The sequence below is a fragment of the Anopheles darlingi genome, chromosome 2 (genome assembly GCF_943734745.1).
Source record: "Anopheles darlingi chromosome 2, idAnoDarlMG_H_01, whole genome shotgun sequence".
Classification (NCBI taxonomy): Eukaryota; Metazoa; Arthropoda; class Insecta; order Diptera; family Culicidae; genus Anopheles; species Anopheles darlingi.
In genome coordinates this window covers 7,083,371-7,108,688 of record NC_064874.1, presented here as the reverse complement: position 1 = coordinate 7,108,688, position 25,318 = coordinate 7,083,371, and the positions used below count along the sequence as shown (strand labels likewise).

Sequence of the window (25,318 nt, the reverse complement as noted above, 5' to 3'; positions counted from 1 at the left end):
GAAAAGAGGCCAAAATCTTATAACCCGCTTAGCACACCACAATAAACCGACGACCGCGGTTCCGCGAAGCTCACTGCTACCGAGAAAACCCTTCCGCGGAAAGGGAACTGGTTTTTCCCAAATATCGATCCACATTTTGACAGTTCCGACATCGCGCGCCGGAGCCACAACACTCGGTCCCGGAGTCCTTCACGGTCGTCTCGGTCGGTCGGAACCCCGTGCCACCCGTCACCCTTTTTAGCTAGCAAACGTACGACGGCATTGTTTCCTCGTGTGTGGCCACCCCGCCCGCAGTGTAGCCCCCGTGTGTGTGTTTGTGTGACACACTATCTGTAAACAAGAAACCAAGTAGTCTATTTTTAGGTTGCTAGAACTCCGGACAGAATGTGACTCATTCTGGGTCACGGCGTTTCTTAATTCAATTAAAATCCCCGTTCAGTCCATCCGTCCGTGTTTCTCTTGTACGTGCAGGTCACCAGACCGGGAGACCTACTACCGGGCTCTGGGAGTCGCGTTCGCGACGATCCCGTTCCGAAAAATCGATTACATCGCGTTCGCGTGATGATGGAGCTGTTTTTTTTTGTGGCGGAGGTTCCATTTGTACTGGTTCCGGTGTTTTCTGCTTCTTTTTCCTGCTCCTCCTGCGACCTCGGTGATTAGTCACGTGAGCCACACGGCAAGGCGGAGGCTCGTCCTTCGCTCCATATCCGCTCCATATTCGTCGTTCACTAATCCTGTCGGATCGTGAAATTGGACGACAGGACGCGACAGGACGCGAGCCCGAGCAAAACGTGTTCCCCGTGAGTGGGCATTAGGTACGGTCTGCTGCATCATCGATACGATACGGATGGGTTTTGTCCACCTTCAAATGGGATTTTTGTTGGTAAAATGGTATTCGGAAAAAAAGCATTCCAGGTCGGTTGGATAGTCCTGTCGCTGGGGAACCTGGAATTCAGGCACAGAGCTGAGCTACAACGGGGAAACGGGGAAAAAAGGTTGACGATAATAATCACCAGCATAGTTGGTTCATTGAATTCGAATTCCCCTTCAATTATCACATCTGACCGCATCCCCTCCGGTATTCTGAAGGGGCTACTATATGTAAACGCATCATTCTGTTCGATACGGATCGGCGGCATTCAGGCGATGCTGCGAAGGGAAATTCAATAATTCCGCTGGAATGGTCTCTAATATTACAAGTGGTTCCAATTTAAAGCTTTCGCATGATTGAATCGAACGCACACGGTTACAGAATATTGAAAATCCAATTGATTGCCTCGGGGAGGGAGGAAGAGTTGGTAAATTTAATGCATTAGCTATGTACCTATTATTTGATAATGGACCTCGTTAGTAAATAGTTTTAAATCACGTTCAATCATTGTGGTAGGCTTTGTTTTTTTCTAAAATTCATTTTGCTCTCAATCTGGTCTGCCCTTGAAAGCGGTAATACATCCCTGTCAAAGGGAATGTTTACCAGCAACCGGAACAGCCATTCGTCATGGCGCTTTTTTAATGCGAGTTATGCGAGTTGTTGTTCACCATCGCAGCCAGCACAGCGTCGGTCCTGGGGGTTGACGATAAAAATATAAATAACAAATGGTCGTCCATCCCTTGCTGTTCCGTAGCTTATCAGAATACCCTCCAACTCACAATGGTTTTGCGAGACAACGAAGAGTAAACAGGAAGCGGATCCACCATCTGCCAAAGCCTTACTTCTGGTGCTGCTGCTGCTACTCGCTGGCTCGCTATAGACCACCGGATGGCGTTGGCTTTCCGGTTTCCTTTGCTCTGCCGTAGAAGAAAAGTCTCAGGACACGGAAGCATAACGATATGATAGCAGCGTACCACTCCAGTCACCCTCCGTTTCGTCCTCATCATTCCGACAATAACAATGGCATCGCTGCATTACTGAGTGAAACCCTCGTGTACCGCGCATCCTTCGGTAGCCAATAGCATTCACCCTTCGATTAGGATCGAGTATAGATCGAGGATTTCTCCCCTTTTTTTTTATTCAATTGGAGTTCTGCAGAAGAGCGAAGCGACAGCCAAAGAGAGAGAGATAGAGAGAGTATGGCTCGTCGATTGGACAAACAACCGATAATTGGGCTCCGGCGGTAGGCGAACAGACGACAGGAACAGGTTGAAAAGGTCCATCGAGTCCATCATAATTGTGTGTGTATGCGAGCGCGAGATGGAAAGGACGGCGGCGCGAGGTGCGAGGTACTTTTAATTGTGTTCAATGACGAGGCCCCAGTGGGAACTGGAATAAGGGCGGCTCTCAATTAGCGCACAGTATCCCCGTATGAGCATTATGGTCCATCGGGATCGGGATGTTGCGATGCTCGGACGTGGTTCAATTGTTTTTTGCCCTCCATGCCATTCCATTGTTCTATTGGCAGCATTGCACCACCTCTGCACCATTAGAGGTTGTGCAACAATGTGAGTTGATGTTGTCAATGTCAATAACCATGCCATGTTTTGTAAAGTTGTTTGTCGTTGGGCTTGAACAACCTTAATTAATGGCTCGCGTTTCGCGCGCGCGTGTTTGCTGTTAGTGTTTTCTTTTTGTGTGCCTCGTTGCCCCCACCCTGGGTGCCGGTTTGCTGGAATGGTTTCATAATTTCATTTTAATTGATGCTCAGCGCTGCTTTACATTTTAACAAAGTATAAAACAACGCCCGAACGGAGCATGGAATCCTTGGGTACCGTTAGTAGTAGCCTTACAGGCTACTTGGTTTCTTGGTAAAAGAAAATCGATTTCCACCGTATGGTGCATTCGGTTCGGTCGGGTGCCGGTTACTAAACTCTCGTTTAGCGAAACAGGACCGGTAATCGATTTTTCCAAAGTGTCCTTCCTTCAAGAGGTGTCCTGGCGGCGGCCGTTGTCTCGATGGTATAGGCAGGCAGGCAGGCAGGCAGGAAGGTAGATGGAGGTGGAGCAGAAGACACAATGTAACGGTTTTGTTTTGTTTTTGTTAGGTCGACTACCGCTCCGCTTCTTGCTGGTAGGGGTCGGGGAACTGGAGCTAGCTCTAGCTCTGTGCCTGCCACGGAAAGGAGGCGGTGGATATTTCCGTCGAACTTTGTTGGAATAATTTATAATGTGACCTGGCCGCGCGGAGGGAGGTGCACCGCACCGGGAAAGGAAGGCTAATTATGCTGAAGCCAAATGCCATTGATTCGTTGTTCGTTGACGTCGTCCGGAGGATCCTCCGGATCGATATGTAGTAGGGGCCAACGCGAAGGACGAGGAAGCGCTCCAGTGACCGAACCGCGAGGCGACCCCGGGGCCATCTTAACGAGCTAACTTTGTATAATGCTCCCGCTCTGCTGCTGCTGCTGCTGCTCGCTTCGTTTTGTTTTAATGTCCGGAATCCGGTCGATGCCATATCGGTACGTCAATCGGCCGTCAGGTCCTAGGACTTTATGGTTTTGCCCAACGGAACGTATGGCAATCCTTTGCTCTCCGGGAAGTCGATTGTTTTGTCGCTTTTGATACTCGAAGGCGACAGGGATCTAAAGGAAATCAAACACACACACACACACGCGCGCGCGCGGTGTGGTCGTTCTAATTGGACTCTGTCTCGCGAGAGCTTCTTGGAGTGACTTGAACGACAAAGTCATCCAAATCCTTCCCGACTTTTGCCTCCCATTGTCTGGTCTAAAGGTCTTTGTGCTTTGTGTGGTAAGTGTGCCTTCTCGACTTCCCGTAGTACTGCTCCAAGAATCCAAGAAAACGTCGCAATGACTGCTAACAAACTGAAACTCGAAGTATTGATTGGATTGGCTTCGGTACACCGTAAGAAGTTCTCGGAAAATGCTCTGCTTTCCTTCCACACCCAAGGGTGGGTGGGAATAGCATGGAATAATTGATGACTGCGCCTGTGATACAAACACTCTCGGACACGCTCGATCGGACGTAATGTCGGAAGGACTGTCGCGGAGTATGCAAACAATTTGTGAAAACGCCATGGCGTAAAACCGTCGGTGAGTAACTTCTCGACGGCGACGACATCGACGACGACGACGACGACTGTTACCTTTCGGTGAAATTAACGTGGAATTTCAGAAAATGCCAATAACAAAAAAACTCACGTCAACTTTGGAGACAGAGCAAGGATGTGGTCCGACGATGACGATGACGATGATGATGATGATGGACGTGACGTGTATGAACGAGCATCCGAGTGTTCTCTTCAAATTCCAAAAATAACTCTCGCTCCCCACGACTCTCTCTCTCTCTCTCTCTCTCTCAGCTGTGCCATTGCTTTGGCCTTTCACATTTCCATACACCAGGACCGAGGACGAGTTCTCGGTGCTCTCTTGTGTGCCCTCAGGATACCGCACGCAGCACGCGCAAAGGGCGTGTAGTATAAATAAAGAATTAATGGCTGAACCTCGGCCTTAACCGAGTGGTGACCACGACTGTAGCTGTGTGTGTGTGTTCTGGAGGACTTCTCGGACGTCTCGAGGTTGGCTTTAAACTTGGTCGGCTCCGTATCCTATCGGTTGACATTTCGGGATCCGGAATTGAAGTCGTAGAAAGGGTTCTTGTGTGTGTTTGTGTGTGTGCGCGCGTTTGTAGAGGCCATCTTGTGGCAGGGGTTTGAATTGGTCTCCTCCTTCAATAGCGAGTCGGCTCAGCTTTCGTTGTCTTCCTTTTGCGTGCGCCCAGATAAAGGGCTCATCATATTTCAGGGCGATACCGTGTGGGTGCGTTAGTCGGCAGGAAGGCAGGCAGGCAGGCAGACTGGAAGGCTCGAAGGCGCTTGATTTGATAGAGTACCCTGATTAGACAACAATGCTGTTGTTGTTGTTCCGGAGTTTTCCATGAAAAATTCGTTAATTCCACCCCGGATTCCCCGGGTAAGGGCCATGGGCTTAGGCCCGTTCATGGCCCGTTGTGCAGTTGTTTCAAGATCGATGACCAACCCGGTGCGGTCGCTCTGGTACGTCCGAACCGCCGAGGCACGGTGTGGTAAATGTTTGATGAAGGCTCTTGGTTGGTTCTTGGTTGGTTGGCTAAAAAAAGAAAGCCTCCAGCACTGTGAGGACCACTGCACTTGACTTCGGCGCTCGATGATTGATGGACGGCAACGCGCAACATGGAAACATGAGGCAATGGGGCACAATGTGGGTGGATGGATTTCGATCGATTTCAACGGACACAAAGAGAGGAGCGACACCCAGGGCCACCGGACCGGCATCGAGGGGTTCCGGCAAATGGAAACTGAATCCCGGATAGTCGGTGTCCACTTTGATTAGTACATAATGCCAGGATACGTATCCGGCCGCTCCCGGTGTTCTCGGTCCGTGGGATTCCGGGATTGCCGAGCTGACAGGAGCCCTGTCAGTAGCAAATGCGACTAGTCATGTGTAGCCCGGCCCTTCAACTCTGTGCCGAACCGTACTTCTGCTGTTGATTGCGAACCGGTAAGCCTGGTACGGGTAGGGTCCTTTGCAAGCTTATGACGGCTACTGTAAATCACAGTCCCAGAGAGCGAACGAGTCGAGAGTCTGTCGTGAAGTGGTGAGCCCAATCATCGGTACGGTCTGGCTGTCGACCGTCGGATTGTAATCAGCCATCAGAAGGCTAAGCCTTCCACGTAGCCGACTGCACGGCCTAAAAGACCATGTAAATGTCACGTTTCATGCCTGCCGGCAGCTGAATGCATCAGAATGGTGCCCCACCACTCGCCTCACTGGGAGTTCCTTTTGCAATGCAATCGCATCGTATTGCGCGCCATGACGTCTGGTGCTTCTTCTTCGTGCTCTCTTCTGGTGCTACGCCGGCTACGCGCTAGTAGCCGTCGAGGGCCAGCGTCGAGTCGAGGAGGTTACCGGGAATCCTTTCATGCTTGGCTTTCAGCCAACCAATCCATCCTTCCGTGAATCGTGATCGATCGAACGCGTCCGCCACGGAGCCTAGCTTTTCGGGGAGAGGGGGGATGTCGAAATTGGCGAATTGTCAGTCATGTCCAACCGGTGTGTGCTCGTGTGTATGTGTGTGTGATGGACAGATCGAAAGAGTTCTGCTGTTGGATTGAAAATGCATCCGAAATGCTATAACGTTCCTATTCTGCAGCTGGCTCCTGGCTGCCGAGTGCTTCAATTGCAAATACCGGGTGTACGGTTGCGAGTACTCGTACCCGGTACGGTACGGTACGGAACGTGACACGTAAAATATGGGAAACAATGTTGCCGATGCTAATGCACAGAAGAAGCCCCTAGGACACGAGAGGTGCCACCAAACCAGGTTGGTGATGGTTGATGTGATGTGCTGGTGTGCCTCTAGAGCCACGCATCCGTCATGGTGGCTACACCTGAAGCACACCTAGGGAAGGGAGTGTCTAGACCGTCCTAAAGCTAGACCCGGTGGTTCCCTGTGTGCTTCTATCCGGTGAGTGCAGTACTCGGTACGGTCGGGTAGCATCTTGTCTATTTTGTTCAAAGTGCAGCAGTTCGATCAGCACTTGTCTGGGTGACTCGCGGAGATGAGGGAAACAATTACTTGGGCCCCCCATCTCAGAGAGAGAGGGACGCTGAGTCGCGATTTGCCAAAAGTCCCAGCTGTTCCCACCGTCAGTTGTCACCGAGGCGCTTTCGAGAACTTTCGGTCTTTGGTGTGTTCAGTTCCGTCACACAAGATGGATGAAGCTTGTCGCCTGCTACGACGGTGCCACGTCGTCAGTTCTGTGTGCACGGCCTGCTTGTCTCTGTGCTCACTCTGTTCTTAGTTGGTTCTAGCTCTCTCTCTCTCTTTAGTTCGTGAGGCGCTGCACTACTTGCTCCTGCAGTTTGTGTTCTCACGATCCTTCGAACGGAGGACCCCCGGAGGGGAGTTGCTTTATCGGGAGTCTTTACGTAATCATGTTACCAAGCTGGAGAGCTGGAGTGGCTGGGGTACCATGCCTTGCCTTGCCCTACTCCCAGGTCAACGTAATTGATCAAAACTGAATCAAATATTCCTAGAGCGTGTGCCGTTGACCGCTTGCACGCTCGGTATTAGCGTCCACGCCAGAAAGGTGACGGTGCGGTGCGGCCACTAACACCAAAGTTGCCGAATCCACGCCACGCCACGCTATCCAGAGAACTGAAGGCTATTGATTAGGAAAGTTCGTAAACTACTGGGCATTGGGATTACATAATTCACGAAAGGAACTTTCGTCCTCGCGTGTCTTTGCGATGGGATGTGCCTGTGTGTGGCTGTGAGTGTGTGTGTATGCAGGAGCCTTGCACACGATATGGCCAACGTTAGTCTGAAGGAGTCACTGGTGCTGGGAGCGGTGCAACAACTTTGCTTTTCGGAACGAGGCTAACGAGCGGTCTCTAGGCGTTCACCCTCAAGTACGTGCTCGTTCCCTCCCTAAGCTGGCGCACAAAGAAGGAGAAAAGGAAGAATCAAATATTCCCCCGCTCCGGATGACCTGAGGCACCCCCCCCCCTGCCCTCTTTCCAATCACTACTTCATGGCGATTGCGATGATTGAGAATATTCGGCGATTTCTTGGTCCAACTAACTTGGCGGCCATCGCTTGTGTTCCACAAATGCCACAGCAAATCCAATTCCTCGAGGGTTTAATAACAGCATTACCAGCACCAATAACAAGGTTGTATTGTGAAAGGGGAACGCTGTGCGCAGTGGCCATTTTGGGTGACCGGAGTCGGCCTCAAAGCATTCGCAATCCGGAACGAAATCACACGTTCAGCAGCAGCATCAGCAGCGGCTACTCGATTGGTTGCGCTTCGGCTCGCGAACGTGAAGCCGTTCGAACACAGAAGGCCTGAGTGCATTGTTGTGCTGGTGTGCAACGCCGTGGACGCGAACGTTTGGCCGCGTGGACTCGCGAGGGCTATGCAAACAGACGTGAGCAGGTTCCCCGATAAGGCTCTGGCGTCTGTCACCATCGTTTGCATAGTGCTGCTACTGCTACTGCTACTGTTGCTGCTGTGTCCTGATGATCATAATATGCTGCTGGATCGTAGCAGCCTGAGGCAAAATGACGTCCGCGCGCTTGTGACGTGTGTACGTCACACACCATGGCGGCTTATGAGACCGTGTAATGTGCCCAGAAATAATGAGTAGTGCCACACCAACAAACACACACACACACAAACACACACAAGGCACACCGTGGTGACGGTCGTCGCTTGGAGTCCCGGTATTTTCTCCCTATAGCTGGGACTGCTGGTTACGCCGCGCGCGCCTTCTGTCACTCATCACTCATAGCAACGACGACGCATAGACGATGCGATGAGGTGGGAAATGGCGTGAAAATCGTCACATAAGCTCCCCTTTACCATTCCGCCGCATAATGGCCTCACGCGGCACCGGAAACGCACTAATCTTTGGCCATGGCAAGGACAGGGCAGTTACTAATCCCCTTGCGCCCTTTCCCCGCCCCCCGTCACTCACCGCCGTTCTCGTTGTGGAACTTTTTCCTCAAAACAACGCCTGGCCATTCGCCAGGCCTGGCCGGAAGGGCATGGCGGTGCCGCGCGAGTTTTGCTGCGTCACTCTTAATTACTAGGGCCTCGGAAAAGGGTATCTCGGCCCTGGGCAACGAACCGCGAATGGTCTCTATCGATTTCAGCGTGCCCGGCCGACGACGACGACGACGACGACGATGGTGGACCTGCGCACCGGATCGCGTTTCAATTAACGTCTCCACGATGGGCGAGAGGTGTGGATTGATTTGGGGGAGAGCATTAGAGAGGTGGAGTGCCCCCCCCCCCTTTCCAGGCAGTGGTGCCACGTTAAGTGGAGTTTTGTTTCGCAATAAAGGATAATTATGATTGCGAAAGTAAGACTTCAATCGGATTGCTCATTACGGAGCAGCACCTAATGAAGCAAACAACGTCCTGCAGCTCCTGCTCCCGGTCCTGTTTCTGCTGCTAAAGATGTCCAAAGTCAGTAATGGTGTGCCGGAGTACCCCGGGACCACCGTGCTTTCGGTTTCCGACTGAAGACGCTGAACGGTGTAAAGCCATTTGCAGCTCGCTCTTTTGCAATGGGATATCGATTTACACTTAAGTAATTGATTTCCAGCACGCCATTTCGGTGCTCCCGGTGGTACAACAGCAAATGATAATCGATAGTTTAGTGATCGTGATGATGGTGATGATGATGGGCAGTAAAACACACCCGTTAATGGGCTGTTTGTGAGATGAATCTCAACCAATCACGTCTCTATCTCTCTCTCTCTCTCTTTCTGCCATAAACACCTGTCATAAAACGCTCTACACGCTCTTGGCCAGAGCTGAGTGGGGTCCACCCCTTCAATCACGATCGGAACCACAACACCTTGAAGTTGTCAAATGAGAGAGTTTGCAAAAAAAAATTAAAACAGAAAAACGAAGAGCGGATCACCTGACGCCGGTTACGGTGCGAATTGAGGGAAAATCGAGAAAAACCGACAACAAATCCAATCAACTTTCCACTCAACTATCTCATGGTTCGCATCACCATGCTCATCGTCATCGTCATCATCGTGGTGTGATTTACCATTGCGAGGCCGACGATGACTGCCTGCATTCGTGGTTTGCGTTCGCATTTGCGACGCTCTTTAAGATCGTGTATGCCGCCACCACCAAGTGGTTTTGTGGGTTTTTGGCCGGTGCCTCCACCAAGGTCCCTCGAATTTCGGTCGAGTTCCGTTTCGTCATGCTGCAATTGAAGCTCAGCGAGCATAATGTCATTAGTGAAGCTAGCGCCCAGCTAGCGGCCAAGGGGGGGATGGGTTTTCCTTTGACTAATGGATAATGTGCGGCACGCGCTCCAGCAACCGGCGTGGCAGGGTGGCCAAAAGTTTTATGCAAAAGCGCTCGCCACGCCATACCACGCCATGCTATGGTGCCGAAGGCGAGAAAGATGCAAGATCATTTTTCCTTATCGCATTAGCCACACCAGACAGGGGGACCGTTGCTGGTGCTGGTGGGGCTGGCTGGCACTTATTAGGTCTGGCCTGGTGGTGTTTGGAGCTGCCAAACCACAAGCAACGAAAATGCCCGATCCTGTCCTGCATTAGCGTTTGTTCGTTTTTGTCTTCCCTTGTTTGCCATCTTTCCTTCCTTGCTTCTGGATGTTCCGTCATTCCGTCGTTAGAGGCGGCAACGCCAATGTTTGCCTTTTCCCGTGCACCCTCCCGCTGATTGCAAACTAAGAACAGGGCAAGTCCCAGAATGTGAAAAGCTTAATTACTGCCGCACGAAGGAACGAAACGAGCTGTCCGATTTCCATGTTCCACCACCAAATCTGGCTTCTAGGCTCTGGCGGGATCGAGCGCACGGTTGGTGGTGGAAGTAATGAGTCAAGTTGCGAGTTGCCGAGTTCCGCTCGAGACGACGAAAAAACAAATGGAATCTTGTTGCCACTCGATGTTCGGTCTTCCGCCCATTTGCACAACGATTCAAATAAGGAACGCTAACGATCTATTTCTTTCTTTTTCTCTCTCTCTCTCTCTCTCTTTCTCTCTGATTCGCAGGTGAGTTTGAGTGTTTCGAGGTTTCGTGGTCCCTATCGACAGCCAAGGAGTGCTGCGATGACTTCAATTTCCGGTTCTACTGGCGCTACTCCAGCGAATGAGGTGGTTTTGCGTTCATTTTCCCGACCACTTTTATGGCGAGCGCGCGACACTATAAATCATACCTCATTGTCACTTTGATTATCTCAGAAATATCGCGCCACCAAAGGGGACGGAAAGGAACGGAATGGGGCTGCTCGGTGATCGATTTTTTATCCGAAGTAGCCGCCGGCGACAACCGAACATATGGAAGCCAAGATGAAGCGTCTCGAAACTGTTTCGATGAAGTTGAGCATATTGAAAGTGATTGACGCCTCGGAGCGCCCCGATGCAACGGAACAGAACCACCCCAGGGTCTTCCGGGTGACCTTGATCGTATGTGTTCCTGGCTGCAGCCCTGCCATAGATGGGCACCAATCCTTTAATCGGCCATGTTTGGTTACGAACGAGGAAACTTCAATTCCAAAATCCAATTCTGCTGACGCACAAGCTTCCTGTCTAATGCCAATCGGCTACTCGGTAGAACTCCTCGGAGTGTGTTGGAAGTGACAAAGCCTTTTGTTTCGTTCGGTCCCTTCCATTTCGTCCTCCTCCCGGTGGTACAGCTAATGGACAACCTTGCGGACCAATCAAATGTGTCAATCGGACCGGGCGCGTGCTCCCCTTTGGTGTAGGGTTTCGTGTTCGCGCACCGCAAACAAGGGCTTCTCGAGTGATCCTCTTATGATGACCAGCCTTTTTTGTGTGAGCCAACACCGAGTTGCTCTGATATGATTTCGGAAGGCGGTCGACAGACGACTGAGTGACACATTCACTAACTGATCGTATTGATAATATTCTAATGAGGCGCTTGAAGGAACCACTCGGGTGTTGCGGGCTACTTATCGGATTTCTAGCTGCGACGAAAGTTGATGGAACTCTCTGAAGCGAGCCTCCAACCTTCGTCGTCGGTTGGCTGGTTTTTTGGCGAGTGGCGTGGCTCTCTGCTTGGTGACATGTGATTGGCATCGTCCTTGTGTTGGTTTTTGGCACTATTAGCTCAACATACCGTCGTGCACTTTGTCATAACGGTTAATGCTCCAAAGTCCGGTTCTCAGAACGAGAACGAGAAGCTAAACTCCCGCAGTGTCCAACCTTGGAGTGCCGGTGTCTTGTTATCGATGATTTCATAGCGAGCACGCGCGGTTTTCTGTCTTCGTGGCGCACCGAAGCGTGAATATTCGTTACTTCTTCCACTTTATAGTCGGACTTTACGGGGAGAAGGTTATCTGATCTGATCCATCGTCGGCCACCGTGCGGTCAGTCAAAAACGCACTCAAGCGATGCCAGAAGTAGTTGACCAGAAAAACGCGATCATAAACGTATCTGCGTATGTGCGTGCGTGCGTGAGTATCTTCAATAGTTAGTACAGCTGTACCGCTTTATCGGGCGTGTCAGGAAACGCTAATGATTTCACAGTCGAGTGCCGCGGACGTAAGACATGGGCCGAGAGAAATAAAACTAAACACGAAGGGGACGCCGCAACCCATTCATTCGCACCTTTCAAGCCGGATGGTTTGTTGTATTTTAGAAGGTGTTACCGCTCTCTGATTTGTGACTTGGCTCGCGATCTGATCGGATTCCGTGCTGATCAGGCAATATTTGATGTGCTTTCTCCTCGTTTTCGTCGCTTCGTTGCAGATACGAGACAAATGTTTGCAAATTTGCATTCCATTGGCACCTTCCGGCTTTTCCTTATCGAGCTTAGGATCTGTTACTGCTGCTGGTAAGGTGATTCATAACGATTTCGATAAACTATGTTGTCGCCGCAACTCGTCACCAAATTGATAGTTGACAACGTCGAGAGACTCCTTCAAAACAGGTGTTGCACCACGAGCGCCGTGCCGTTTGGCGTGAGGTGTTTCGGTTAGCTGTTAATTCTCTGCTTGTTGCTCCGCATGCTTCGTAACATTACGATGCTGCGGCGCTGGTCCGTTATTCGCGATCCGTGACATATTAAAGAGACCATTAACGGTTTAAACGGTGTTTTGCCAGATGTCAGATTGTTTGGGACATGCAGCTTGCCATCCTACTGCTATTAATAATGCTACTGTTGCTGGTATACACATTTCACCAAGATTTCACCGATATTTCACCGATTTTTTGCAAAAACGACACAAAGAAATGCAAAACATCAGCGATAAAATAATGAAATAGTGACAATAATCGGGAATGTGAAGCTGACAAAGACCAAAGAAAGCCGATACAATAAGAGGCTTTCGATGATGGGGCCGACTTGGGGTAAGATTTATGAGAAACGATAGAATGATTAATAGCTTTTACTGACTGGTGATGGCAAGCAGTGGACTACCGTTTGGACGACTCAGCAGCACGGTATTGATGCAGCTGTACTGTTGAGTTGCGTACGGAGCTCAACTGAAAGCTCAAAACCACTTTGAAATCCAGGAAAAGGAAACGCAAAAAACATTTGCTTGAGAGAAGAAACTGACTAACAATTTCATGGTGTAATCATACGAACGATGTAACGTGCGTAGCGCACAACGCGTCGCAGACGCGGAGCACAATTGTGCGGTCTTCGTGCGCGCAGCGTCATGTTTAACATATGAGACCCTTAAATCTCAAGACGCGAATCGCGGTCGTGCGAGGGCCGATCGCTGAGTAGTGGTCGCCTGGGGGGTGGGGGGGCGTTGTGCAACATTGAACAAACCTTTTCCACCCAAAATAAACAACTCGTATCGTGACCTCATGTAAGCGCACGGTGTACGGTGTACTGCATGATGTAGCATGACTGACAGACTCAAACCTCGCAAACGCAACGCAGACAATCGACCGCCGTCGATTTCGGTGGAAACACCACCGTAGTCACCGGTCATCGGTTAGATCTTTATCGCTGCGATGGGTTCATGTACGGAGATCACTCACACAATACGACTGACGGCTGACTGCTGTTGCTGCTGCTGCTGCTGTCGCGGTTTTGGGGAGAAGGAAATGAAAAATGAGCGATCGCCAACGCGCGATCTTCGTGTCAGTGGGTATAGCCCCGGGGCATCGGGCATACGGGCATATGGAAGGTGTGGCGGCCTGTCAGCGGCACATAAAACCGCCGAGGAGCGTGCTAAGCGGCAAATGATTATATTCACATTAGTCGCGGTTGCGGCCATTTTGCACACCCCACGACAATACCTGCGGGCATAAATCGACTCCGTAGCAAAACCGCCCCCCCCCCTCTCGTATGAGATCACACCCGCGGCGACCGTATCTCGGTTTGGATGATGATGTTGCATAGTGAACGACGAAGGAACGGGCGGGCTTAAGGTCTTAATTTAGGGAGCCACTTGATCAGTTCACACAGCGGGTGTGTTTTGAATGAGTAATTGGTCGGCCCAAGGAGAGAAAGAGAGAGATCGCGAGGAGGAGAGATTGAATTGATTGAGCTGCTATAGAGCTATTTGTCGCTGCGACGCAGCATAACGGTCGAGATGATCTCTAGTGCCAGCTTAAGCAGTGGGCCAGCGTCAACGAAAGCGCGATCTGCGAGGCGTACACCGAAACGATGAACTCCGTGGTAGCAGCAACCGATCAGCGCGACGGTGAAGTAGATGCTAATGTAGAGATGACACGAAAAGCACAGTAACTCCGTAGCGCTCGTCTCGTCTCGTCTTTTAGGTCAGTTGGAATGTATTGCACCACGCAGAGACCTTACTCGATCGTGCTGGTGACATCCGGAAGCGACAAATTCATTTCACACACATCATGAGATCCGCACACGTGCAGTGTGGAATAGCACTGACCTTATGGGGGTCACCAGCCAGTCGGCACACGCCCAAGGGGCCAAGCTCTGGAAAAACAACATAAAAACACTCAAAAAGGCGAGCATCGAATTCGCATTCAGGCATTCGGCGTGAGGCTTCTGAAGCGTATCGTAAAACCTCGCAGCTTAGCGTAAGGTCGGTTCCGTTTGAAGTGCGGTCTGATACCACGTGCTCGAGACAGGACAATAAATTGTTAATGAATGCCAACAACAACAACAATCTGCTACATATCATGCTTCCTTTCCGCAACACTTTCCCGGCGATTTATGATTAGCACAATTCGGTGGTTAAGGGGTTTAAAATGTTAATCCCACCACCGTCTTGTCGTGAACCCCCTACCTTGTCTACGTCTCGATGTCTATGACGGGTCGCCGCGGAATTTCGTTTGTTTTTGGAATGTGGCAGTAACACCGAGCATATAGTAGGCCGGAAGGTTGATAGATTTTCGCATTGTTACTTTTCGGACGCACGCCGTTGGCGGATACACGTGTTTCCATTTTACTTCTTTATTCAAAACACTTATTGCATATCCCCGGTACACTGGTAGGACACCCAACCCTGCCGGACTTAGTAAAACCTACACGAATACTTGTATATAGCGCCATGCGTATATGTATGTATGTGTGTTTGAGGGTTGTGTGTGAGTATTGTTGTGTTAGCGGAAAGCAACAACAATGCTAGTGTAACTTTGTACATGGTGAGGCTAGAATCATCAGTCTCCTGGCAGAGGATACGTGCCGCATCCCACTGCCGGTATCACAGTGAAGAGAGCGGCCTTGCTTCAGTGCGTTTCGTTCGGCACCGATCCTCGGTTTACGTCATTGCTAGTTACGTCACCTGGTGTCGTCACTGGTGGTCCACCGTTCGGTTCTGTGACCGTATGGACCTTGCTGTTGATGATGTTTGATGATGGCTTACTGCTGGATGGTTCCAGTAGCTCTTTCAATACCGCACCGGTTGGTAGCTCAACCATTAGACATAGGACCAAGCCCAGGATGTAGCTGAAGAACATCACCTCGGCCGTGTAGCCGGCAACGATCAGCTCGTTACTGAAGATCGGTGCCTTCTCCCGGCCATACACCTGCACGATCACGGTGAAGTGTATCAGATAGACACTGTAACCCAGCTTACCGAGCACACCGAAGATGGGATGAGCTAGTGCCATCTTGATCCAGTTGTGTCGGTGAAGCAGTGCGAGCGCCACCAGTAGCACGGTATTAAACAAACCCCAGCTAATCTTGAAGGTACTGGCGTACACGGCCAGACAGGCGGCCGGTAGCCAGGATAAATTCGTCACGACCCAGGCCACCGTCACCATACTGAACACGTACAGCATACCGCTTAGCTGTGCGATCTGCCTGAAGACACCATGCTTAAACAGCTCCTTACGTTGATCGCGATAATGATGGTACACCATACCACCCAGCATACCGCAGAAGTAGACGCCCGTGTTCTGGTGGAAGGGGAAGTAAAGCACACTCTGGAACATCTGACCACGGATGTACTTCTCCGTATCCTTCATGTCGATCGTCATGACGGGCGTTATGTCGGATGTAAGGTACACGATGGCGGGTACTATAATACTGTAGACAAAGATGGCGCCGAAGATGTACTTCCTGGTGGAGGGCCACTTCCAGAACACCATCATTATGGCCAGACCGAAGATATACAGTTGCAGATCAGTTGCCAGATACCAGGAAGGGATGAAGCACTGCGAAGCCAATCAGAGAGTCGGTTACTAATTCCCTCTATCTAAGTCAATTCTCCCGTATGATTACTTACCGGTTCGCCCCATCCGATGTAGTTGTTGATAAAGAGCAGATTCGCCCACCACCACCGGTGGCAACTTTCGCTCGATTCGCCTATAAACTGCTTCCCGAACGGACCGTCGATCATGTGACGCATGACGGACGATTCGAGCAGAATCATGAACGCGTACGTCGGCACTAACCGGCACAACCGATTGAGCAACCGCTCGCCGAAGAACGCCAACCGAAAGTTGGGATGTTTGCGGATGTGATCGAGGAAGTTGATCGCCATAAGCATGCCTCCGATAGCGAAGAACGTCTGCACGTAGTTCTGAAATTCGGCGATGAATGTTTTCAGAGCAGCACCTTGCTGCAGTTGTTCGAAGAACTCGGGATTGCGCTGCGGTAACTTCATGTGCGCGATCGAGACGTGCAGAAAGATGACGCGCAATGTTTGGACGCATCGAAATGATTCGAAGCAAGCCAGATCGATGCGAGTCTGTGTTGTCTGTGGATCCTTCAGGCGTCGTAGGTTGCGCGGAAACGAGAAAGCGGTCAGGAGGCGCTGATGGCTTAGTTTAGGATTGCGTCCGAAGTAGCTTTCGGGGAAGTGTTGCTTCGCTTGCTCGTGCAAATCGTACACGGTGGAGGCAATGACAAGGAAGATGATCGTAGCCGCAAGCAGTAGAAAGACGGCATCAAGCCAATCTAGTGAAAGTAATGGGAAGATATTTAAGTGTCATTCAAAAACATTATTTGACGTCACCGTTGTCCATACCATAAGAAAGACTCTCGGTGCTCTTGGAGTAGCAATACTGGATGTGCAGATCTGGTTGTAACCGGAGCTGGTACCGTGAGGTGAGCTCATTGCTTACGCACTGGTGTATTAGATCGGTCTGCGTGTAGCTGTCTATACCTTCGGTACCATTTTGGATCAGTACATCACGACACTTTCGCAGACATACACCCCGTTCTAGCACTCCATGATCGTAGTGATGATAGTCACTGGAAAAGAACTACAAACGCGATCGAAATGGTAAAGTATGCCACGGAACTGTCTTCGTTCCGCTCGATCGATCTCGAAACACTTACACTAATGTTTCTCCACAACTCGGACGATTCGTCTGGCTCGAGGGGTGCCTTGACCACACAATACACGTAGTCCGTGTAGTACCGGCGGCAATCTTCAAAGTCATCGTACAAGAAGACTGGCGGGAATTTCAGATACTCTTCCACTGCAAAGGCATACCAACCGAAGTGTTTAGAGGGGGTTTTGGGGGTCAAAGAACTGTCGAGCAGTCACGGCCTTACTCTGGAAGGGTTCCGCTCCATTTGTGACGCCGGCAAATAGGACTAGCAGCAGCGTGAAATTGGCAACTAGCAAGGCTGTTCTTGAAATCATCGTTTCGTTTTGTTGTTTCCAATTCTATGGATCTCGCTCACTACGGAAGGACACGGGGAGAGAAGAAACGATCAGCGCACGGTCTTCTGTGGTCTAAGCTGGAACTATTGTGGCTTTATTTAGTTGAATAATTTTGGAATCTGGTTTATAAGAAACTGGGTAAGAGCTTCTGGAACGATTTTGTTGCAGAATACAATCACGAATTCTCTCATTTGTCCTCCATTGTTTGGCAATGGATTAATTGCCGGGTAAACAGTTAAACATTATTTGCCATAAACTGAGCGGTTGAAATGACGCTAACACTGTGTAAACGTTTCACCATTAAACGAATCGATACACATCTGTTTACACATCACGAGCCCAAAGAATCTGCGAGAAATGTGTCAATACACACTGCAATATGGAATGTCCAAAACCATTCGATCCGTATTGTCATCGAGCAGTAGTTGATCTTTTCCATTATCACTTGACACTTTCTGCTTTTTTCCTCTTTGGACCACACTTAGCAACAATCAAACCATTACTCCAGACTTTACCGTGTGCTTTAATAAATATCTATCGCTGCGTGCTGTGCGGATGGAAGTGCAGAGAGGTGGCGACGTAACAAGGCAAAGGGTGACCTTCGTTCGGTACCTCATATCCGCAACTAGGCGCGAATTCCGAGATAATGTTTGACAGACGCCGTTGTTTGGTGCGACACATACTTCCCAAAAAACACAATTCGTTTTTTTATCATCATAGCCACCGTCGTCGCCTTCGACGTGGGTTCGTAGCAGCCGCCTCCCTGCCTTGCCTGCCTGTCTGCTTGTCCGCTTTCGTCAGTCACTCAAGTTTTCAGAGCAAAAAGAGGAGTTTGTTCAAACAAAACCATCAATTTATCTCTCAACATCACTGTCACCAATAAGCAATGAGCTCCGCTCGCCACACCTGACCACACCACACTCTGCTCCCGCTCCCCCCGGCGCCGCTTGGTTGGTTTTTTGTTGTTGCTGTTTTCTTTGCTTCTTATGGTGCGTCAGGAATTCGCGCACAAGAAAGGAACAATTTGCGCAGCCTTCGGAGGATCCGGGCATACATACGCGATGATCGCTTTTTCGGATGATCGTTCCCACCTAGGCACTTTTCTCTCTCTCTCTGGCGGTCGAATGACGGTATTCGATCGGAGATATTGGTTAAACTCAAACACTTCACGGCGCACTGAAACGCAAGGTAGGGTGGCCTCTATACCGGAAACATGGCACACAGTATGACGCAAATGAAGTTGTATGGGCGTTCACAACTATTTATCACTCGCGAGTCCAACTTTCGAACTGGTCTTATCACCAAATGCACCAAACAACACAAAAAGGGTGAACAGAAATGGCCTCGATCTCGACTCGCCTCCATTTTGTGCAAACAAAGAGATGGACTGGGGGAAGGCCCAGACCTAACATGACACATATTTAACCGTGATTAATCTCCCGTGGCCTGCGAATTACTCGTTACTAAGGTGCCAAATGCAATGCAATGCTCGTTCACTCTTCGCTTGCCGCGCATCACCATGGCACCGACTGAGGCCTGATCGTGTTGTCACTGTTGAAGGCGTTAATGATTCGTTCGGCTAATCGCTCAATCCTAGTAGGTCGCGCGTAACCGTGGCACGTTTACACAGCTCGATCGGAGGTAAGGCTTTGCCGCTATTTTCCGCTTATTTGCATCATTCACCGTGTGTGTATGTTTGCATGAGGAGCTGGTACGAGCACAATTCACAGTTGCCCGTTAATGTCGGTGCCCTATTTACACTACACTCGGTGTCTAGTGCTACCTACACTAAGGGAGGGGGAATGGTTTACCTTCTAAAGGGCTCTTATCCGGCACCTTGCCGCACAGGGCACGGAATCGACCGCAACCGGCGAACTCCGATCCAACCGGATCGAATCGACTGTTTTCAAACGTTTCGTGCCGTCGTTTCCGCGTAATCGATGGCCGCCTAGTAAGCAATTATCCGGAAAATCCTCTCGTGAAACGTTCCGGATCGTTGTTTACCGGAAGATGGTGGCCTTTTCCTTTGTCTTGAAGACCGTGGAAGAGCCGCTTCGAAGCACCGTACGATGCAGATGTTCACCGGATTAACGATCAGCGTCGACTGCAGCGATCGATGGTAGAACGGTTCGCCAAATGAATTTTCCATCTATCCGTCCCCGCCTGCCCGTCCCATTCCATCCCTTTTCGCCTTCTCCTCCTTCCTCGCGCACCATCAATAGCGGAGGGCGGCAATAAAAAACAAAAAAGAAAGAAAAAAATAACAGCCACGCTTCTCGCTTCTCGGCTCGTCGAAGTCTTTCGTTTTGCGTGGTACCGCGACGCACGAACGAACCGATCGGTTCGGTTCGGTTTAACAATTTGTTTTTTTGGGAGCTTTTATTCCTTCGGTTTCACGTCGTGTTCGGTTCGTGCCTCGTGTTTCGCTTCGTCCGTTGGCCCTCCTCTCGCTACGCGCCCCCTCTCTATGCCGCTCCATGAACCATCTAATATGGGCTCATTAAAAGAAAGCTCCAGCAGCGTACGAACGATCGGCGCGATGCCAATCCTACCACACACGTGCGCTCGCGCACACCTCGGTCGAGACCAACGGATAATCATTATCCAATCATCTTCGCCTCGCCAATGCGCGTCATTTGTTGTGGATTTTTCTTCCGATTTGTGCTTTTGCAGGTAATTTTCTTTCGATCTTCGGCTCGATCGGCAAGGGACGATCTGCGCCGGGGGTGTGTTAGTTTGTTTACGTGTTCGGATGCCAAGGTGAAGAAACTCATGCTCGCTCGCTCGCGTACGGACTGCATCGCAAGTGCGTGATGTAATTGTGAGATTGCACGTGGTTTCCGTGGAGCCGAGGATGGTGGTATGGCTCGTTGTTTGTTGACCCTTACGCCTGATGTTGATGAGGCTGATGGGGCCTCATTGTTTGTTGCCAAAAAAATAAAAAACCATGACCTGCGCTTGGTAGTTACGCTTTTGCGGATTGGAAATGGAAAGATCTAATGATCGCTTCGTAATTATCGATTGAAACGCTGTTCGATTCGTTCGTTCGTGGGTATCGCTAGGTTCCGAACCACCGTTCTCCAAGGTTACCACGAACTGATGTGACCTTTGCGGTTGCTCTTCCCGATCGTGCGGGAAAACCCTAGACTTTGAAGCTGTTGCCGATGCCTCTCTGGTGGAATCGGTCGATGCTCCGTCCGTTCGCGAACGATCATTTCAAAGTCCAACCATGGAATGCTGTGCGCTGGTGCGCCGAATCGGCCTATTGAATCAATTATGCTGATGACGCTGGTGTTGGCCAGCCTTAGCTCGGGCCAGCCCAGGTAGCGATGAATCAATTTCACTCGCCCGAAATATGCCCGTCATGCGTCCCGGGGAATCGGGCCGCCATCTATCGCGCCAAAACCCTGTTATTGAGGACGCGATCTGCGCCATGTTTAGCCGACGGGAGTGCGATTTGATTTCTTGAAATTAATAACCGGCAGCATCCCATTTTGCCAGTCATCGCTGCCAAAAAGTTGATTAAAGCCCCATGTTCGTAGCAACCTCTCCCCCCCCCCCCCCCGGAGGGGTTTGGTTAAGCGATTGAACTTCACCACGATCACATGACCACCGGCCAACATTGGCCTTGTGCAGGTTAAATGGCGTTTCTACACTAGCAGTAAATTTCCGTTGAGCCAAAAAATGATTCCAAAATACAATCGAATATTTTTGTTTGTATGAATATAAGAGTTTAGTTAGTGCAACGACAAATTTCTGGTAGTGTAAAAGTTTTGCTGCATAAAATAACAAAATTCACCCCAAAAAGGCTTCAATATTTGCTTCCAATCCGTCGATCCGCACATGTTGGGTTGTTTTGTATTGTGCATGGGCACCGAGACCTCACTTTGTAGTGTTGCCGTCCCCGAGAGAATGAGGTCTCCGGTTTGACGAAACGAACACGGTAAACAATGGGCAGATCCGTGAGTGGTGTCTCGTCATATGGTCGAGTCTCACGATGCGCAGACGCAATGCGCTTTGACGTCATCCGGTCGGTTATGCTCTCGTTTGTCGGCTAAATGGCCGACCCATGTATCGGTGATAACGGTGGTGGGAACTGTATGTGGTCCGTAGTGGCGACGCATCATCTCACGCATCGCTAGACGACGTCTTGCCTGCTTGTTCGACGACACGTCACGGCACTCGTACCGGTGGCCAGATCATCATCACGTTTGGCACTCCGGATGATGACTCCGACATGAATGCGAACGCGACCAAAAAAAAACACAGACGACGAACGTACGTCCAAAGATAAACAAAATGATCTTCGAGCCGCGGCGAAGCATAACTCACCGTAGCGGAAGACCGCTGGAACACTTGAATCACGTGCCGCGGTACCCGGTGTCCGCCCGTGTGTGTGTGTGTGTGTGTGGCGTGTGCCCAGACACACTCGACTGCCAAGTGGCATCTACTTCGGCTAATGAAATGAAATATGAGCGGTTATTAGCGTGTGGAGTATTTTCGGAGGACAACAGGGGAAGACCCCAAGTTATCATTAGCAGCAGCACCTGCGACGGATGATGCGTTGCGAGTGGTTGCGTGTGGAGAGGAGGTCGACCACGCGGTTACAACTTTTGGCCGACGGTTCCGGAACGTAGCATCTATCTTCGCTCCCTTTTGTCACGGTCACTAGGGCCGATGGTATTAATTGAAAACATAACTTCTGAAGGGCCCCCAAAACCACGAAGGGTGGAAACGTCTGGTGCAATGATGCGCCAGCAGATCATCAGATTAATCGGACGTAATTTGTAACTCCAAGGGCTGCTTCCAGACTCCAAGGGAGTCGCTGATTGCGTGTTGACATATATTTTATTAATTCACACCACGCGGTGCGCACCGCCAGATGCGACGTCGGAGGCGACGTCTTGTGTATCTCTTCTTTTCTCGGTCTTTTTTTTTTGGCGCTACATTTTGCTGCTTCAAGGTGCTCTTGACCTGATCTAGTGTTAAAGGTGCGTAGGTACACCATCCAATTCCACCGCGCACATCCAATTGATCGATCGTTGATCGAACGAATTAAACGAATCAAGCATGATGTGGCGACGTCGCCGATGGTCATTTGTGACCCTGGCAAATGGATGTTGAACGATCGGATTCGCTTTATGCGCTGTCAAGGTAATTCGGACACCCAAATTCGGTGGCCAAATAACGGGTGTGCGGAGGGGTTTCGGATCATGAAGAGATCAAAATGGGAGATCATCAACCTTGTAGGGGGTCTAGGTGCGCCAGTTTGCACCCTCGATCGATCATTTATAGGGTCCAGCGGTTCCCTTTCATTGTGTTTTGGAGATAAATAGATTTACGATGTTTCATTAGTTTTCTTTCCTTCTTCCCCTTACAACGGCACACACGTGTGTCCACGTATGAGAGAAAAAGATTAGGATCGGGCGGATGAGATGTGGGGTGTTAAACGGAACGTCACCATTAATTTGAACACCACTCCACATTTCCGACGGTGACGCCTGGTGTCGTGCTCTTAGTCGTGGCTAAAGGTAAAGCTGAGCTGCAGATTATCTCAGCATAATTCTATCATTTTCTAATGCTATCCGTACCGACCGTTGAGTGCCTCGGGATAGCTCCATTGTGCTGGGCTTAACAGAACACCTTCCTCCTTCTCGAATTAATTGTGTTGCGCAGGTCACTTCTCGTAGCTCGTTGGGGGGGATTTTTTTCCGTAACCCTTGTCAGTCCCACATGTATGAAGAATGTAGAAAGAGATAATTATAACATCTATATGAACGGTTGGAAAGTCGGTCAAGAAGCTGTCTTCATGGGGAGCTGAAAAGCAACAGAAATAATCCAACTTCTTTACGATCTCTTCCTTTTGATCTATTTATTGCTCTTTCTAGATCGTTTGCTGCAAAGCGGCATCCAAGCTATTGTGGTTGAGACGCTATTTTGTCGATGTCACAAGCTACTCTCCTATAATCCCTGGTAGCTAATGACTAATCGTGTATCGAATGATCGATTTTGGCAATTGAAAACGTTTCTGTGTGGTCGATTCCAACTCTATATGTTGTAACGTAATAGCGGATGAAAGAGAAGAAATGATAATGTAGATTCAGCGATGTAAATCCGTTTGAGAACGCAATGCTAATGCTCATTTTATGCATCGCAAACAAGTGACTAAATTGAAGAGCGCAAAACCGCTATTTAGACCTGGCAGAAAGTGGTACTTTCATTGTTAAACATTGAGCATTGCATTGAAATGCTGAATCAACCGACAACCTAATTCGGATGGGATTTTCTTAAATTGCGTTGAAACAGAAAATAAAAAGAATGTAAGAAATTGATGCTACTACTACGCTTGGTACTGATTGATTTTGTTTTCTTCCTCTCTGTTTTTCCCCTTTCTCCCTCAAGGTAAGCACCACCTTCAAATGAGCAAACAAAATCGAATGCATTGCTGCTGCTGCTGCCGACGACGAACATGACTACGTAGCACTCCGAAATCGAAGTGTCTCCCCCACCCGAGAGAAAGGGGTTGCTGTTGTGCAGCCCTGGGGAGGGCTGGGGTAAGTGAAAAGAACACTTCCGCGCTTGATCCCATTTCGGGAAAACGAGGTTTTCGACACACCATCGTCACCGTACGGGAACGCTTCGCGGTGATAGGATACCATCAGCGAGAGTGAAGGCATTGCTTTTGCTGCAGGATCAACTCTTTGCGTACCCTGGCACAGATGCATACCAATGGAACCGCTGTGTACGCTCGGGGATGGAACCATCCATCGTATGCATCTTGAGCGCGCTGCCATTAGGTTTCACCACGATCCCTTATCTGCGGAACGATGCGGTTCTTTAGAAAACACTCACCCTTCCGTGACGCGGGCCACTCCCTTCGTTGCTCTGCACACTATTGCTGCGTTCGTGTTTGCATGCAACGGGGTTTGAAGGATACTCTTTCTATGTAGGGCTATGCGTCGAACGAACCTTCCTTTCTTCGCTAAAAAGCACCATCATCACGAGCAAAAGGAGCATTTTGAAGGAACACTGAGCATCAAATGTCCCGATCCAAGTGCCCTGCGCTCGATATCTGCCAACCAGAAGTACGGGGCCATATGGAGGTGATGCTGGTGGCGACGGTGTGACAATCGAATTGGCAGTTGGCTTAGAAGTGTCGACGCGCCGGCTGTGCGGATTGTTACGAGCTTGTGAAATCTTCCTATTAGCAAGATAGCAGCGACAGCATTTCACGGGAACCGATTCCGGTATCGAAGGTGCCGCTTTAAAATGAAACACTGTTTGCACTTTTGATTCGATCGTTCTTCGATTGAATCGGCTCGTGTTGTTTGCGAGGGCAACGCATTCGGTGAAAGCTTATGTCATGGGTTTTTTTAGCGGTTGCTGGGATTTCGGCACGTGCATGACGCGGTTTCAATGTTACTATGGAGCGCCTGGACAATGCATAATGTTTATTCATAGTCTGGTTATTTGGAATGTTTAGGGGAATCACCAGATGGATGCTGGTTGGTTGGCTGATTTTGCTGACCGCAGACCTAGAAGTAGTGTGATCTTAGCTGGCTTTGAACCAATTAGCGCCTCGTGCGAGTCTTACTTTACTTGACAACAAGTACGCGGACAAACATGCGTAAGATTGTGCGTTTGCGAATCGCTTGGCATGGAATAATTTGCTTATGGTGTTACTCGTTCTTTTGCAAAACACAATACGTAGTGACTAATTAACATGAGCTAATTCTGCAAGTTCTGAACTTACAATATTTACCCAATCGTGGCTTACTACGATTGAAAATATTCGCGCATGACATGACAACCA

The 25,318-nt window shown here is 49.8% G+C and overlaps 2 protein-coding genes across 9 annotated transcripts in view; one reads left to right on the top strand and one right to left on the bottom strand.

Annotated features, from left to right (window-relative positions):
• Nucleotides 1-25,318, top strand: part of LOC125951230 (complexin) — a 146,434-nt gene that overhangs the window by 1,912 nt on the left and 119,204 nt on the right. The window lies entirely within an intron of this gene.
• On the bottom strand, nucleotides 14,749-18,175 carry LOC125951063 (nose resistant to fluoxetine protein 6-like). The gene is made up of 5 exons (XM_049679581.1): nucleotides 17,394-18,175; nucleotides 17,175-17,317; nucleotides 16,861-17,098; nucleotides 16,117-16,790; nucleotides 14,749-16,045 (listed from the first exon to the last, which is right to left on the bottom strand). The coding sequence occupies exons 1-5, from the start codon at nucleotides 17,482-17,484 to the stop codon at nucleotides 15,116-15,118; spliced, it is 2,076 nt and encodes a 691-aa protein (XP_049535538.1). The 5' UTR covers nucleotides 17,485-18,175; the 3' UTR covers nucleotides 14,749-15,115.